Here is a 16,901-nt window from a genome sequence, read left to right as displayed (position 1 = left end):
CTAAATGACGTAATATTTACTACATGTTCCAGTATTGAGAGTGATATCATCAATAGTAATACCAACTCTGAATGACGTAATACTTACTACATATTCCACCATTGAGAGTGACATCATCAATAGTAATATCACCTCTGAATGACGTAATACTTACAACATATTCCAGTATTGAGAGTGACATCATCGATAGTAACACCACCTCTGAATGACGTAATACTTACTACATGTACCAGTATTGAGAGTAACATCATCAATAGTAATACCACCTCTGAATGACGTAATACTTACTACAAGTTCCAGTATTGAGAGTGACATCATCAATAGTAATACCACCTCTGAATGACGTAATACTTACTACATGTACCAGCATTGACAGTGACATCATCAATAGTAATATCACCTCTGAATGACGTTATACTTACTACATATTCCAGTATTGAGATTGACATCATCAATAGTAATTCCACCTCTGAATGACGTAATACTTACTACATATTCCAGTATTGAGAGTGACATCATCAATAGTAACACCACCTCTGAATGACGTAATACTTACTACATGTTCCAGTATTAAGAGTGACATCATCAATAGTAATATCACCTCTGAATGACGTAATACTTACTACATGTTTTACCATTGAGAGTGACATCATCAATAGTAATACCACCTCTGAATGACGTAATACTTAATACATGTTCCAGTATTGAGAGTGACATTATCAATAGCAATATCACCTCTGAATGACGTAATACTTACTACATGTTGCAGTATTGAGAGTGACATCATCAATAGTAATACCACCTCTGAATGACGTAATACTTACTACATGTTCCAGTATTGAGAGTGACATCATCAATAGTAATATCACCTCTGAATGACGTAATACTTACTACATATTCCAGTATTGAGAGTGACATCAACAATAGTAATACCACCTCTGAATGACGTAATACTTACTACATGTTCCAGTATTGAGAGTGACATCATCAATAGTAATACCACCTCTGAATGACGTAATACTTACTACATGTTGCAGTATTGAGAGTGATATCATCAATAGTAATACCACCTCTGAATGACGTAATATTTACTATATGTTCCAGTATTGAGGGTAACATTATCAATAGTTATACCACCTCTGAATGACGTAATACTTACTACATGTACCAGTATTGAGAGTGACATCATCAATAGTAATACCACCTCTGAATGACGTAATACTTACTACATATTCCAGTATTGAGAGTGACATCATCAATAGTAATACCACCTCTGAATGACATAATACTTACTACATGTTCCAGTATTGAGAGTGACATCATCAATAGTAATACCATCTCTAAATGACGTAATACTTACTACATGTTCCAGTATTGAGAGTGACATCATCAATAGTAATATCACCTCTGAATGACGTAATACTTACTACATGTTTTACCATTGAGAGTGACATCATCAATAGTAACACCACCTCTGAATGACGTAATACTTACTACATGTTCCAGCATTGAGAGTGACATCATCAATAGTTATATCACCTCTGAATGACGTAATACTTACTACATGTTCCAGTATTAAGAGTGACATCATCAATAGTAATATCACCTCTGAATGACGTAATACTTACTACATGTTTTACCATTGTGAGTGACATCATCAATAGTAATACCACCTCTGAATGACGTAATACTTAATACATGTTCCAGTATTGAGAGTGACATCATCAATAGCAATATCACCTCTGAATGACGTAATACTTACTACATGTTGCAGTATTTAGAGTGACATCATCAATAGTAATACCACCTTTGAATGACGTAATATTTACTACATGTTCCAGTATTGAGAGTGACATCATCAATAGTAACACCACCTCTGAATGACGTAATATTTACTACATGTTCCAGTATTGAGAGTGATATCATCAATAGTAATACCATCTCTAAATGACGTAATATTTACTACATGTTCCAGTATTGAGAGTGATATCATCAATAGTAATACCAACTCTGAATGACGTAATACTTACTACATATTCCACCATTGAGAGTGACATCATCAATAGTAATATCACCTCTGAATGACGTAATACTTACAACATTTTCCAGTATTGAGAGTGACATCATCAATAGTAACACAACCTCTGAATGACGTAATACTTACTACATGTACCAGTATTGAGAGTAACATCATCAATAGTAATACCACCTCTGAATGACGTAATACTTACTACAAGTTCCAGTATTGAGAGTGACATCATCAATAGTAATACCACCTCTGAATGACGTAATACTTACTACATGTACCAGCATTGACAGTGACATCATCAATAGTAATATCACCTCTGAATGACGTTATACTTACTACATATTCCAGTATTGAGATTGACATCATCAATAGTAATACCACCTCTGAATGACGTAATACTTACTACATATTCCAGTATTGAGAGTGACATCATCAATAGTAATACCACCTCTGAATGACGTAATACTTACTACATATTCCAGTATTGAGAGTGACATCATCAATAGTAATACCACCTCTGAATGACATAATACTTACTACATGTTCCAGTATTGAGAGTGACATCATCAATAGTAATACCATCTCTAAATGACGTAATACTTACTACATGTTTTACCATTGAGAGTGACATCATCAATAGTAACACCACCTCTGAATGACGTAATACTTACTACATGTTCCAGCATTGAGAGTGACATCATCAATAGTTATATCACCTCTGAATGACGTAATACTTACTACATGTTCTAGTATGGAGGGTGACATCATCAATAGTAACACCATCTCTGAATGACGTAATACTTACTACATGTTCCAGTATTGAGAGTGACATCATCAATAGTAATATCACATCTGAATGACGTAATACTTACTACATGTACCAGTATTGAGAGTGACATCATCAATAGTAATACCACCTCTGAATGACGTAATACTTACTACATATTCCACCATTGAGACTGACATCATCAATAGTAATACCGCCTCTGAATGACGTAATACTTACTACATGTTCCAGTATTGAGAGTGACATCATCAATAGTAACACCACCTCTGAATGACGTAATACTTACTACATGTTCCAGTATTAAGAGTGACATCATCAATAGTAATATCACCTCTGAATGACGTAATACTTACTACATGTTTTACCATTGAGAGTGACATCATCAATAGTAATACCACCTCTGAATGACGTAATACTTAATACATGTTCCAGTATTGAGAGTGACATCATCAATAGCAATATCACCTCTGAATGACGTAATACTTACTACATGTTGCAGTATTGAGAGTGACATCATCAATAGTAATACCACCTCTAAATGACGTAATATTTACTACATGTTCCAGTATTGAGAGTGACATCATCAATAGTAATATCACCTCTGAATGACGTAATACTTACTACATATTCCAGTATTGAGAGTGACATCAACAATAGTAATACCACCTCTGAATGACGTAATACTTACTACATGTTCCAGTATTGAGAGTGACATCATCAATAGTAATACCACCTCTGAATGACGTAATATTTACTACATGTTCCAGTATTGAGAGTGACATCATCAATAGTAACACCACCTCTGAATGACGTAATATTTACTATATGTTCCAGTATTGAGGGTAACATTATCAATAGTTATACCACCTCTGAATGACGTAATACTTACTACATGTACCAGTATTGAGAGTGACATCATCAATAGTAATACCACCTCTGAATGACGTAATACTTACTACATATTCCACCATTGAGACTGACATCATCAATAGTAATACCACCTCTGAATGACGTAATACTTACTACATGTTCCAGTATTGAGAGTGACATCATCAATAGTAACACCACCTCTGAATGACGTAATACTTACTACATGTTCCAGTATTAAGAGTGACATCATCAAAAGTAACATCACCTCTGAATGACGTAATACTTACTACATGTTTTACCATTGAGAGTGACATCATCAATAGTAATACCACCTCTGAATGACGTAATACTTAATACATGTTCCAGTATTGAGAGTGACATCATCAATAGCAATATCACCTCTGAATGACGTAATACTTACTACATGTTGCAGTATTGAGAGTGACATCATCAATAGTAATACCACCTCTGAAGGACGTAATATTTACTACATGTTCCAGTATTGAGAGTGACATCATCAATAGTAATATCACCTCTGAATGACGTAATACTTACTACATATTCCAGTATTAAGAGTGACATCAACAATAGTAATACCACCTCTGAATGACGTAATACTTACTACATGTTCCAGTATTGAGAGTGACATCATCAATAGTAATACCACCTCTGAATGACGTAATATTTACTACATGTTCCAGTATTGAGAGTGACATCATCAATAGTAACACCACCTCTGAATGACGTAATATTTGCTATATGTTCCAGTATTGAGGGTAACATTATCAATAGTTATACCACCTCTGAATGACGTAATACTTACTACATGTACCAGTATTGAGAGTGACATCATCAATAGTAATACCACCTCTGAATGACGTAATACTTACTACATATTCCAGTATTGAGAGTGACATCATCAATAGTAATACCACCTCTGAATGACATAATACTTACTACATGTTCCAGTATTGAGAGTGACATCATCAATAGTAATACCATCTCTAAATGACGTAATACTTACTACATGTTCCAGTATTGAGAGTGACATCATCAATAGTAATATCACCTCTGAATGACGTAATACTTACTACATGTTTTACCATTGACAGTGACATCATCAATAGTAACACCACCTCTGAATGACGTAATACTTACTACATGTTCCACCATTGAGAGTGACATCATCAATAGTAATACCATCTCTAAATGACGTAATACTTACTACATGTTCCAGTATTGAGAGTGACATCATCAATAGTAATACCACCTCTGAATGACGTAATACTTACTACATATTCCAGTATTGAGAGTGACATCATCAATAGTAATACCACCTCTGAATGACGTAATACTTACTACATATTCCAGTATTGAGAGTGACATCATCAATAGTAATACCACCTCTGAATGACGTAATACTTACTACATGTTCCAGCATTGAGAGTGACATCATCAATAGTTATATCACCTCTGAATGACGTAATACTTACTACATGTTCTAGTATGGAGGGTGACATCATCAATAGTAACACCACCCCTGAATGACGTAATACTTACTACATGTTCCAGTATTGAGAGTGACATCATCAATAGTAATATCACATCTGAATGACGAAATACTTACTACATGTACCAGTATTGAGAGTGACATCATCAATAGTAATACCACCTCTGAATGACGTAATACTTACTACATATTCCACCATTGAGACTGACATCATCAATAGTAATACCACCTCTGAATGACGTAATACTTACTACATGTTCCAGTATTGAGAGTGACATCATCAATAGTAACACCACCTCTGAATGACGTAATACTTACTACATGTTCCAGTATTAAGAGTGACATCATCAATAGTAATGTCACCTCTGAATGACGTAATACTTACTACATGTTTTACCATTGAGAGTGACATCATCAATAGTAATACCACCTCTGAATGACGTAATACTTAATACATGTTCCAGTATTGAGAGTGACATCATCAATAGCAATATCACCTCTGAATGACGTAATACTTACTACATGTTGCAGTATTGAGAGTGACATCATCAATAGTAACACAACCTCTGAATGACGTAATATTTACTACATGTTCCAGTATTGAGAGTGATATCATCAATAGTAATACCATCTCTAAATGACGTAATATTTACTACATGTTCCAGTATTGAGAGTGATATCATCAATAGTAATACCAACTCTGAATGAAGTAATACTTACTACATATTCCACCATTGAGAGTGACATCATCAATAGTAATATCACCTCTGAATGACGTAATACTTACAACATATTCCAGTATTGAGAGTGACATCATCAATAGTAACACCACCTCTGAATGACGTAATACTTACTACATGTACCAGTATTGAGAGTAACATCATCAATAGTAATACCCCCTCTGAATGACGTAATACTTACTACAAGTTCCAGTATTGAGAGTGACATCATCAATAGTAATACCACCTCTGAATGACGTAATACTTACTACATGTACCAGCATTGACAGTGACATCATCAATAGTAATATCACCTCGGAATGACGTTATACTTACTACATATTCCAGTATTGAGATTGACATCATCAATAGTAATACCACCTATCAATGACGTAATACTTACTACATATTCCAGTATTGAGAGTGACATCATCAATAGTAACACCACCTCTGAATGACGTAATACTTACTACATGTTCCAGTATTAAGAGTGACATCATCAATAGTAATATCACCTCTGAATGACGTAATACTTACTACATGTTTTACCATTGAGAGTGACATCATCAATAGTAATACCACCTCTGAATGACGTAATACTTAATACATGTTCCAGTATTGAGAGTGACATCATCAATAGCAATATCACCTCTGAATGACGTAATACTTACTACATGTTGCAGTATTGAGAGTGACATCATCAATAGTAATACCACTTCTGAATGACGTAATACTTACTACATGTTCCAGTATTGAGAGTGACATCATCAATAGTAATACCACCTCTGAATGACGTAATACTTACTACATATTCCAGTATTGAGAGTGACATCATCAATAGTAATACCACCTCTGAATGACGTAATACTTACTACATGTTCCAGCATTGAGAGTGACATCATCAATAGTTATATCACCTCTGAATGACGTAATACTTACTACATGTTCTAGTATGGAGGGTGACATCATCAATAGTAACACCACCCCTGAATGACGTAATACTTACTACATGTTCCAGTATTGAGAGTGACATCATCAATAGTAATATCACATCTGAATGACGTAATACTTACTACGTATTCCAGTATTGAGAGTGACATCATCAATAGTAATATCACCTCTCAATGACGTAATACTTACTACATGTTCCAGTATTGAGAGTGACATCATTATTTGTAATACCACCTCTGAATGACGTAATAGTTACTACATGTTCCAGTATGGCGGGTGACATCATCAATAGTAACACCACCTCTGAATGACGTAATACTTTCTACATGTACCAGTATTGAGAGTGACATCATCAATAGTAATACCACCTCTGAATGACGTAATACTTACTACATATTCCACCATTGAGAGTGACATCATCAATAGTAATACCACCTCTGAATGACGTAATACTTACTACATGTTCCAGTATTGAGAGTGACATCATCAATAGTAATACCACCTCTGAATGACGTAATACTTACTACATGTTCCAGTATTGAGAGTGACATCATCAATAGTAACACCACCTCTGAATGACGTAATACTTACTACATGTTCCAGTATTGAGAGTGACATCATCAATAGTAATGCCACCTCTGAATGACGTAATACTTACTACATGTTCCAGTATTGAGAGTGATATCATCAATAGTAATACCAACTCTGAATGAAGTAATACTTACTACATATTCCACCATTGAGAGTGACATCATCAATAGTAATATCACCTCTGAATGACGTAATACTTACAACATATTCCAGTATTGAGAGTGACATCATCAATAGTAACACCACCTCTGAATGACGTAATACTTACTACATGTACCAGTATTGAGAGTAACATCATCAATAGTAATACCCCCTCTGAATGACGTAATACTTACTACAAGTTCCAGTATTGAGAGTGACATCATCAATAGTAATACCACCTCTAAATGACGTAATACTTACTACATGTACCAGCATTGACAGTGACATCATCAATAGTAATATCACCTCGGAATGACGTTATACTTACTACATATTCCAGTATTGAGATTGACATCATCAATAGTAATACCACCTATCAATGACGTAATACTTACTACATATTCCAGTATTGAGAGTGACATCATCAATAGTAACACCACCTCTGAATGACGTAATACTTACTACATGTTCCAGTATTAAGAGTGACATCATCAATAGTAATATCACCTCTGAATGACGTAATACTTACTACATGTTTTACCATTGAGAGTGACATCATCAATAGTAATACCACCTCTGAATGACGTAATACTTAATACATGTTCCAGTATTGAGAGTGACATCATCAATAGCAATATCACCTCTGAATGACGTAATACTTACTACATGTTCCAGTATTGAGAGTGACATCATCAATAGTAATACCACTTCTGAATGACGTAATACTTACTACATGTTCCAGTATTGAGAGTGACATCATCAATAGTAATATCACCTCTGAATGACGTAATACTTACTACATATTCCAGTATTGAGAGTGACATCAACAATAGTAATACCACCTCTGAATGACTAAATACTTACTACATGTTCCAGTATTGAGAGTGACATCATCAATAGTAATACCACCTCTGAATGACGTAATACTTACTACATGTTGCAGTATTGAGAGTGATATCATCAATAGTAATACCACCTCTGAATGACGTAATATTTACTATATGTTCCAGTATTGAGGGTAACATTATCAATAGTTATACCACCTCTGAATGACGTAATACTTACTACATGTACCAGTATTGAGAGTGACATCATCAATAGTAATACCACCTCTGAATGACGTAATACTTACTACATATTCCAGTATTGAGAGTGACATCATCAATAGTAATACCACCTCTGAATGACATAATACTTACTACATGTTCCAGTATTGAGAGTGACATCATCAATAGTAATACCATCTCTAAATGACGTAATACTTACTACATGTTCCAGTATTGAGAGTGACATCATCAATAGTAATATCACCTCTGAATGACGTAATACTTACTACATGTTTTACCATTGAGAGTGACATCATCAATAGTAACACCACCTCTCAATGACGTAATACTTACTACATGTTCCAGCATTGAGAGTGACATCATCAATAGTTATATCACCTCTGAATGACGTAATACTTACTACATGTTCTAGTATGGAGGGTGACGTCATCAATAGTAACACCACCTCTGAATGACGTAATACTTACTACATGTACCAGGATTGAGAGTAATATCATCAATAGCAATGTCACCCGAAAATCCCGTAGATGTGACCCCTTCAATGGTGATCTGAAAAAGATATTGATGAATAGTGTTGCAATGGAAAGTCTACGCGGAATTTGAGGAAACATTTCGGATTTTTTTGGCGTTTTTATCTTAATAGATTCCAACGTCTCTGGTGAGACTTTTGTAGACGAAAAGTGTGTCTGTCGAACAAAATTTCAAGCTTGGAATCTATGATGAGCTAGTTTATAAACAACAGCATTTATTGTCTTTATTTTTTACTTTTATTTTAAAAAACTAAATATCCTTTAGAGATTTTTTGCAATAAACCACAAGGGTGACTTAGAATTAGAAATATGGTAACCATTGGTCTTCCTTCTACAAGAAGTTAAAACCCTCGCCAAAGTGAGTGGGTATCGCATTAGTTAAATCTCGTATTTTAAATTTTATTCCTCAATTAAGATATAGTAATAAATGCACACAAGAATTTCTGAATATACAGCGTATTTGCCATTATCCTTAACTGAATTACAGATATCATGAGTGGTATCCGTTTGAAACTTGAGATGTTACTGAATATCTAAATTTTAGTTAGAACAACAGTAAAACTGAGTCAGCTGTGGTACGTCTAAGGATGATTAACTCTATACTCCAAAAAAACCTTGTTTAAACTTTATTTACTGATTAAAAGGTACTGGTCTAGAGAGAGCATTGATAATAGTCTGAGAGATCTACTTAAGTACCTTACATTCGGACTCTGGTGGAAACTATCTCATTAGGTAACCTACCACATCTCTGAACATTTCTTCATAACTTATTTTAGGTTAAAAATTGTTTGTATCTAAAATGTTGAACATTTTTGTAAACTATCTGCAGTAGCAGTTTTATATTGTTACCATAGTTACAGAACACTAACAACAGGACAACTAAAGTTGGCGATGTCTGAAGCAGCAGATTTCTTCCATTATAAAAACATAGTGCTCACAACATGACAACTAAAGTTGGCGATGTCTAAAGCAGCAGTTTGCTATCTTTATAAATACATTGTGCTCACAACATGACAACTAAAGTTGGCGATGTCTAAAGCAGCAGTTTGCTATCATTATAAATACATAGTGCTCACAACATGACAACTAAAGTTGGCGATGTCTAAAGCAGCAGTTTGCTATCTTTATAAATACATTGTGCTCACAACATGACAACTAAAGTTGGCGATGTCTAAAGCAGCAGTTTGCTATCATTATAAATACATAGTGCTCACAACATGACAACTAAAGTTGGCGATGTCTAAAGCAGCAGTTTGCTATCTTTATAAATACATTGTGCTCACAACATGACAACTAAAGTTGGCGATGTCTAAAGCAGCAGTTTGCTATCATTATAAATACATAGTGCTCACAACATGACAACTAAAGTTGGCGATGTCTAAAGCAGCAGTTTGCTATCTTTATAAATACATTGTGCTCACAACATGACAACTAAAGTTGGCGATGTCTAAAGCAGCAGTTTGCTATCTTTATAAATACATTGTGCTCACAACATGACAACTAAAGTTGGCGATGTCTAAAGCAGCAGTTTGCTATCAATATAAATACATTGTGCTCACAACATGACAACTAAAGTTGGCGATGTCTAAAGCAGCAGTTTGCTATCTTTATAAATACATTGTGCTCACAACATGACAACTAAAGTTTGCGATGTCTAAAGCAGCAGTTTGCTATCTTTATAAATACATTGTGCTCACAACATGACAACTAAAGTTGGCGATGTCTAAAGCAGCAGTTTTCTTTCCTTATAAATACATTGTGCTCACAACATGACAACTAAAGTTTGCGATGTCTAAAGCAGCAGTTTTCTTTCCTTATAAATACATTGTGCTCACAACATGACAACTAAAGTTTGCGATGTCTGAAGCAGCAGTTTTCTTTCCTTATAAATACATTGTGCTCACAACATGACAACTAAAGTTGGCGATGTCTGAAGCAGCAGTTTGCTATCTTTATAAATACATTGTGCTCACAACATGACAACTAAAGTTGGCGATGTCTTAAGCAGCAGTTTGCTATCTTTATTAATACATTGTGCTCACAACATGACAACTAAAGTTGGCGATGTCCGAAGCAGCAGTTTGCTATCTTTATAAATACATTGTGCTCACAACATGACAACTAAAGTTGGCGATGTCTAAAGCAGCAGTTTTCTTTCCTTATAAATACATAGTGCTCACAACATAACAACTAAAGTTGGCGATGTCTAAAGCAGCAGTTTGCTATCTTTATAAATACATTGTGCTCACAACATGACAACTAAAGTTGGCGATGTCTAAAGCAGCAGTTTTCTTTCCTTATAAATACATAGTGCTCACAACATGACAACTAAAGTTTGCGATGTCTAAAGCAGCAGTTTTCTTTCCTTACAAATTCATAGTGCTCACAACATGACAACTAAAGTTGGCGATGTCTAAAGCAGCAGTTTGCTATCATTATAAATACATAGTGTTCACAACATGACAACTAAAGTTGGCGATGTCTAAAGCAGCAGTTTGCTATCTTTATAAATACATTGTGCTCACAACATGACAACTAAAGTTGGCGATGTCTAAAGCAGCAGTTTGCTATCTTTATAAATACATTGTGCTCACAACATGACAACTAAAGTTGGCGATGTCTAAAGCAGCAGTTTGCTATCAATATAAATACATTGTGCTCACAACATGACAACTAAAGTTGGCGATGTCTAAAGCAGCAGTTTGCTATCTTTATAAATACATTGTGCTCACAACATGACAACTAAAGTTGGCGATGTCTAAAGCAGCAGTTTGCTATCTTTATAAATACATTGTGCTCACAACATGACAACTAAAGTTGGCGATGTCTGAAGCAGCAGTTTGCTATCTTTATAAATACATTGTGCTCACAACATGACAACTAAAGTTGGCGATGTCTAAAGCAGCAGTTTGCTATCTTTATAAATACATTGTGCTCACAACATGACAACTAAAGTTTGCGATGTCTAAAGCAGCAGTTTGCTATCTTTATAAATACATAGTGCTCACAACATGACAACTAAAGTTGGCGATGTCTAAAGCAGCAGTTTTCTTTCCTTATAAATACATAGTGCTCACAACATGACAACTAAAGTTTGCGATGTCTAAAGCAGCAGTTTTCTTTCCTTATAAATACATAGTGCTCACAACATGACAACTAAAGTTGGCGATGTCTAAAGCAGCAGTTTGCTATCTTTATAAATACATTGTGCTCACAACATGACAACTAAAGTTGGCGATGTCTGAAGCAGCAGTTTGCTATCTTTATAAATACATTGTGCTCACAACATGACAACTAAAGTTTGCGATGTCTAAAGCAGCAGTTTTCTTTCCTTATAAATACACAGTGCTCACAACATGACAACTACAGTTGGCGATGTCTAAAGCAGCAGTTTGCTACCATTATAAATACATTGTGCTCACAACATGACAACTAAAGTTTGCGATGTCTAAAGCAGCAGTTTGCTATCTTTATAAATACATTGTGCTCACAACATGACAACTAAAGTTGGCGATGTCTAAAGCAGCAGTTTTCTTTCCTTATAAATACATAGTGCTCACAACATGACAACTAAAGTTGGCGATGTCTAAAGCAGCAGTTTGCTATCTTTATAAATACATTGTGCTCACAACATGACAACTAAAGTTGGCGATGTCTGAAGCAGCAGTTTGCTATCTTTATAAATACATTGTGCTCACAACATGACAACTAAAGTTGGCGATGTCTAAAGCAGCAGTTTGCTATCTTTATAAATACATTGTGCTCACAACATGACAACTAAAGTTGGCGATGTCTAAAGCAGCAGTTTGCTATCTTTATAAATACATTGTGCTCACAACATGACAACTAAAGTTGGCGATGTCTAAAGCAGCAGTTTGCTATCTTTATAAATACATTGTGCTCACAACATGACAACTAAAGTTGGCGATGTCTAAAGCAGCAGTTTTCTTTCCTTATAAATACATTGTGCTCACAACATGACAACTCAAGTTGGCGATGTCTAAAGCAGCAGTTTGCTATCTTTATAAATACATTGTGCTCACAACATGACAACTAAAGTTGGCGATGTCTAAAGCAGCAGTTTGCTATCAATATAAATACATTGTGCTCACAACATGACAACTAAAGTTGGCGATGTCTGAAGCAGCTGTTTGCTATCAATATAAATACATTGTGCTCACAACATGACAACTAAAGTTGGCGATGTCTAAAGCAGCAGTTTGCTATCAATATAAATACATTGTGCTCACAACATGACAACTAAAGTTGGCGATGTCTAAAGCAGCAGTTTGCTATCTTTATAAATACATTGTGCTCACAACATGACAACTAAAGTTGGCGATGTCTAAAGCAGCAGTTTGCTATCAATATAAATACATTGTGCTCACAACATGACAACTTAAGTTGGCGATGTCTAAAGCAGCAGTTTGCTATCTTTATAAATACATTGTGCTCACAACATGACAACTAAAGTTGGCGATGTCTAAAGCAGCAGTTTGCTATCTTTATAAATACATTGTGCTCACAACATGACAACTAAAGTTGGCGATGTCTAAAGCAGAAGTTTTCTTTCCTGATAAATACATTGTGCTCACAACATGACAACTAAAGTTTGCGATGTCTAAAGCAGCAGTTTTCTTTCCTTATAAATACATTGTGCTCACAACATGACAACTAAAGTTTGCGATGTCTAAAGCAGCAGTTTTCTTTCCTGATAAATACATTGTGCTCACAACATGACAACTAAAGTTGGCGATGTCTGAAGCAGCAGTTTGCTATCTTTATAAATACATTGTGCTCACAACATGACAACTAAAGTTGGCGATGTCTGAAGCAGCAGTTTGCTATCTTTATTAATACATTGTGCTCACAACATGACAACTAAAGTTGGCGATGTCTGAAGCAGCAGTTTGCTATCTTTATAAATACATTGTGCTCACAACATGACAACTAAAGTTTGCGATGTCTAAAGCAGCAGTTTTCTTTCCTTATAAATACATAGTGCTCACAACATGACAACTAAAGTTGGCGATGTCTAAAGCAGCAGTGTGTTATCTTTATAAATACATTGTGCTCACAACATGACAACTAAAGTTGGCGATGTCTAAAGCAGCAGTTTTCTTTCCTTATAAATACATAGTGCTCACAACATCACAACTAAAGTTTGCGATGTCTAAAGCAGCAGTTTTCTTTCCTTATAAATATATAGTGCTCACAACATGACAACTAAAGTTGGCGATGTCTAAAGCAGCAGTTTGCTATCATTATAAATACATAGTGTTCACAACATGACAACTAAAGTTGGCGATGTCTAAAGCAGCAGTTTGCTATCTTTATAAATACATTGTGCTCACAACATGACAACTAAAGTTAGCGATGTCTAAAGCAGCAGTTTGCTATCTTTATAAATACATTGTGCTCACAACATGACAACTAAAGTTGGCGATGTCTAAAGCAGCAGTTTGCTATCTTTATAAATACATTGTGCTCACAACATGACAACTAAAGTTGGCGATGTCTAAAGCAGCAGTTTGCTATCAATATAAATACATTGTGCTCACAACATGACAACTAAAGTTGGCGATGTCTAAAGCAGCAGTTTGCTATCTTTATAAATACATTGTGCTCACAACATGACAACTAAAGTTGGCGATGTCTAAAGCAGCAGTTTGCTATCTTTATAAATACATTGTGCTCACAACATGACAACTAAAGTTGGCGATGTCTGAAGCAGCAGTTTGCTATCTTTATAAATACATTGTGCTCACAACATGACAACTAAAGTTGGCGATGTCTAAAGCAGCAGTTTGCTATCTTTATAAATACATTGTGCTCACAACATGACAACTAAAGTTGGCGATGTCTAAAGCAGCAGTTTGCTATCTTTTTAAATACATTGTGCTCACAACATGACAACTAAAGTTGGCGATGTCTAAAGCAGCAGTTTGCTATCTTTATAAATACATAGTGCTCACAACATGACAACTAAAGTTGGCGATGTCTAAAGCAGCAGTTTGCTATCTTTATAAATACATTGTGCTCACAACATGACAACTAAAGTTGGCGATGTCTAAAGCAGCAGTTTGCTATCAATATAAATACATTGTGCTCACAACATGACAACTTAAGTTGGCGATGTCTAAAGCAGCAGTTTGCTATCTTTATAAATACATTGTGCTCACAACATGACAACTAAAGTTGGCGATGTCTAAAGCAGCAGTTTGCTATCTTTATAAATACATTGTGCTCACAACATGACAACTAAAGTTGGCGATATCTAAAGCAGAAGTTTTCTTTCCTTATAAATACATTGTGCTCACAACATGACAACTAAAGTTTGCGATGTCTAAAGCAGCAGTTTTCTTTCCTTATAAATACATTGTGCTCACAACATGACAACTAAAGTTTGCGATGTCTAAAGCAGCAGTTTTCTTTCCTTATAAATACATTGTGCTCACAACATGACAACTAAAGTTGGCGATGTCTGAAGCAGCAGTTTGCTATCTTTATAAATACATTGTGCTCACAACATGACAACTAAAGTTGGCGATGTCTGAAGCAGCAGTTTGCTATCTTTATTAATACATTGTGCTCACAACATGACAACTAAAGTTGGCGATGTCTGAAGCAGCAGTTTGCTATCTTTATAAATACATTGTGCTCACAACATGACAACTAAAGTTTGCGATGTCTAAAGCAGCAGTTTTCTTTCCTTATAAATACATAGTGCTCACAACATGACAACTAAAGTTGGCGATGTCTAAAGCAGCAGTGTGCTATCTTTATAAATACATTGTGCTCACAACATGACAACTAAAGTTGGCGATGTCTAAAGCAGCAGTTTTCTTTCCTTATAAATACATAGTGCTCACAACATGACAACTAAAGTTTGCGATGTCTAAAGCAGCAGTTTTCTTTTCTTATAAATATATAGTGCTCACAACATGACAACTAAAGTTGGCGATGTCTAAAGCAGCAGTTTGCTATCATTATAAATACATAGTGTTCACAACATGACAACTAAAGTTGGCGATGTCTAAAGCAGCAGTTTGCTATCTTTATAAATACATTGTGCTCACAACATGACAACTAAAGTTAGCGATGTCTAAAGCAGCAGTTTGCTATCTTTATAAATACATTGTGCTCACAACATGACAACTAAAGTTGGCGATGTCTAAAGCAGCAGTTTGCTATCTTTATAAATACATTGTGCTCACAACATGACAACTAAAGTTGGCGATGTCTAAAGCAGCAGTTTGCTATCTTTATAAATACATTGTGCTCACAACATGACAACTAAAGTTGGCGATGTCTAAAGCAGCAGTTTGCTATCTTTATAAATACATTGTGCTCACAACATGACAACTAAAGTTTGCGATGTCTAAAGCAGCAGTTTGCTATCTTTATAAATACATTGTGCTCACAACATGACAACTAAAGTTGGCGATGTCTAAAGCAGCAGTTTGCTATCTTTATAAATACATAGTGCTCACAACATGACAACTAAAGTTGGCGATGTCTAAAGCAGCAGTTTGCTATCTTTATAAATACATTGTGCTCACAACATGACAACTAAAGTTGGCGATGTCTGAAGCAGCAGTTTGCTATCTTTATAAATACATTGTGCTCACAACATGACAACTAAAGTTGGCGATGTCTAAAGCAGCAGTTTGCTATCTTTATAAATACATTGTGCTCACAACATG

At 35.2% G+C, this 16,901-nt stretch overlaps 1 protein-coding gene across 1 annotated transcript in view; it reads right to left on the bottom strand.

Moving 5' to 3' along the window:
• The window catches only part of LOC143055410 (MAM domain-containing glycosylphosphatidylinositol anchor protein 2-like), a 66,115-nt gene that overhangs the window by 21,665 nt on the left and 27,549 nt on the right, over positions 1-16,901 (bottom strand). The window contains exon 7 of the mRNA XM_076228543.1: positions 9,133-9,214. Coding sequence (XP_076084658.1) covers positions 9,133-9,214 — 82 coding nt within the window. The remainder of the gene's footprint in view (positions 1-9,132; positions 9,215-16,901) is intronic.

This window comes from Mytilus galloprovincialis, chromosome 12, assembly GCF_965363235.1.
Source record: "Mytilus galloprovincialis chromosome 12, xbMytGall1.hap1.1, whole genome shotgun sequence".
In the NCBI taxonomy this organism is placed as follows: Eukaryota; Metazoa; Mollusca; class Bivalvia; order Mytilida; family Mytilidae; genus Mytilus; species Mytilus galloprovincialis.
This window is presented reverse-complemented; position numbering and strand designations above follow the sequence as displayed.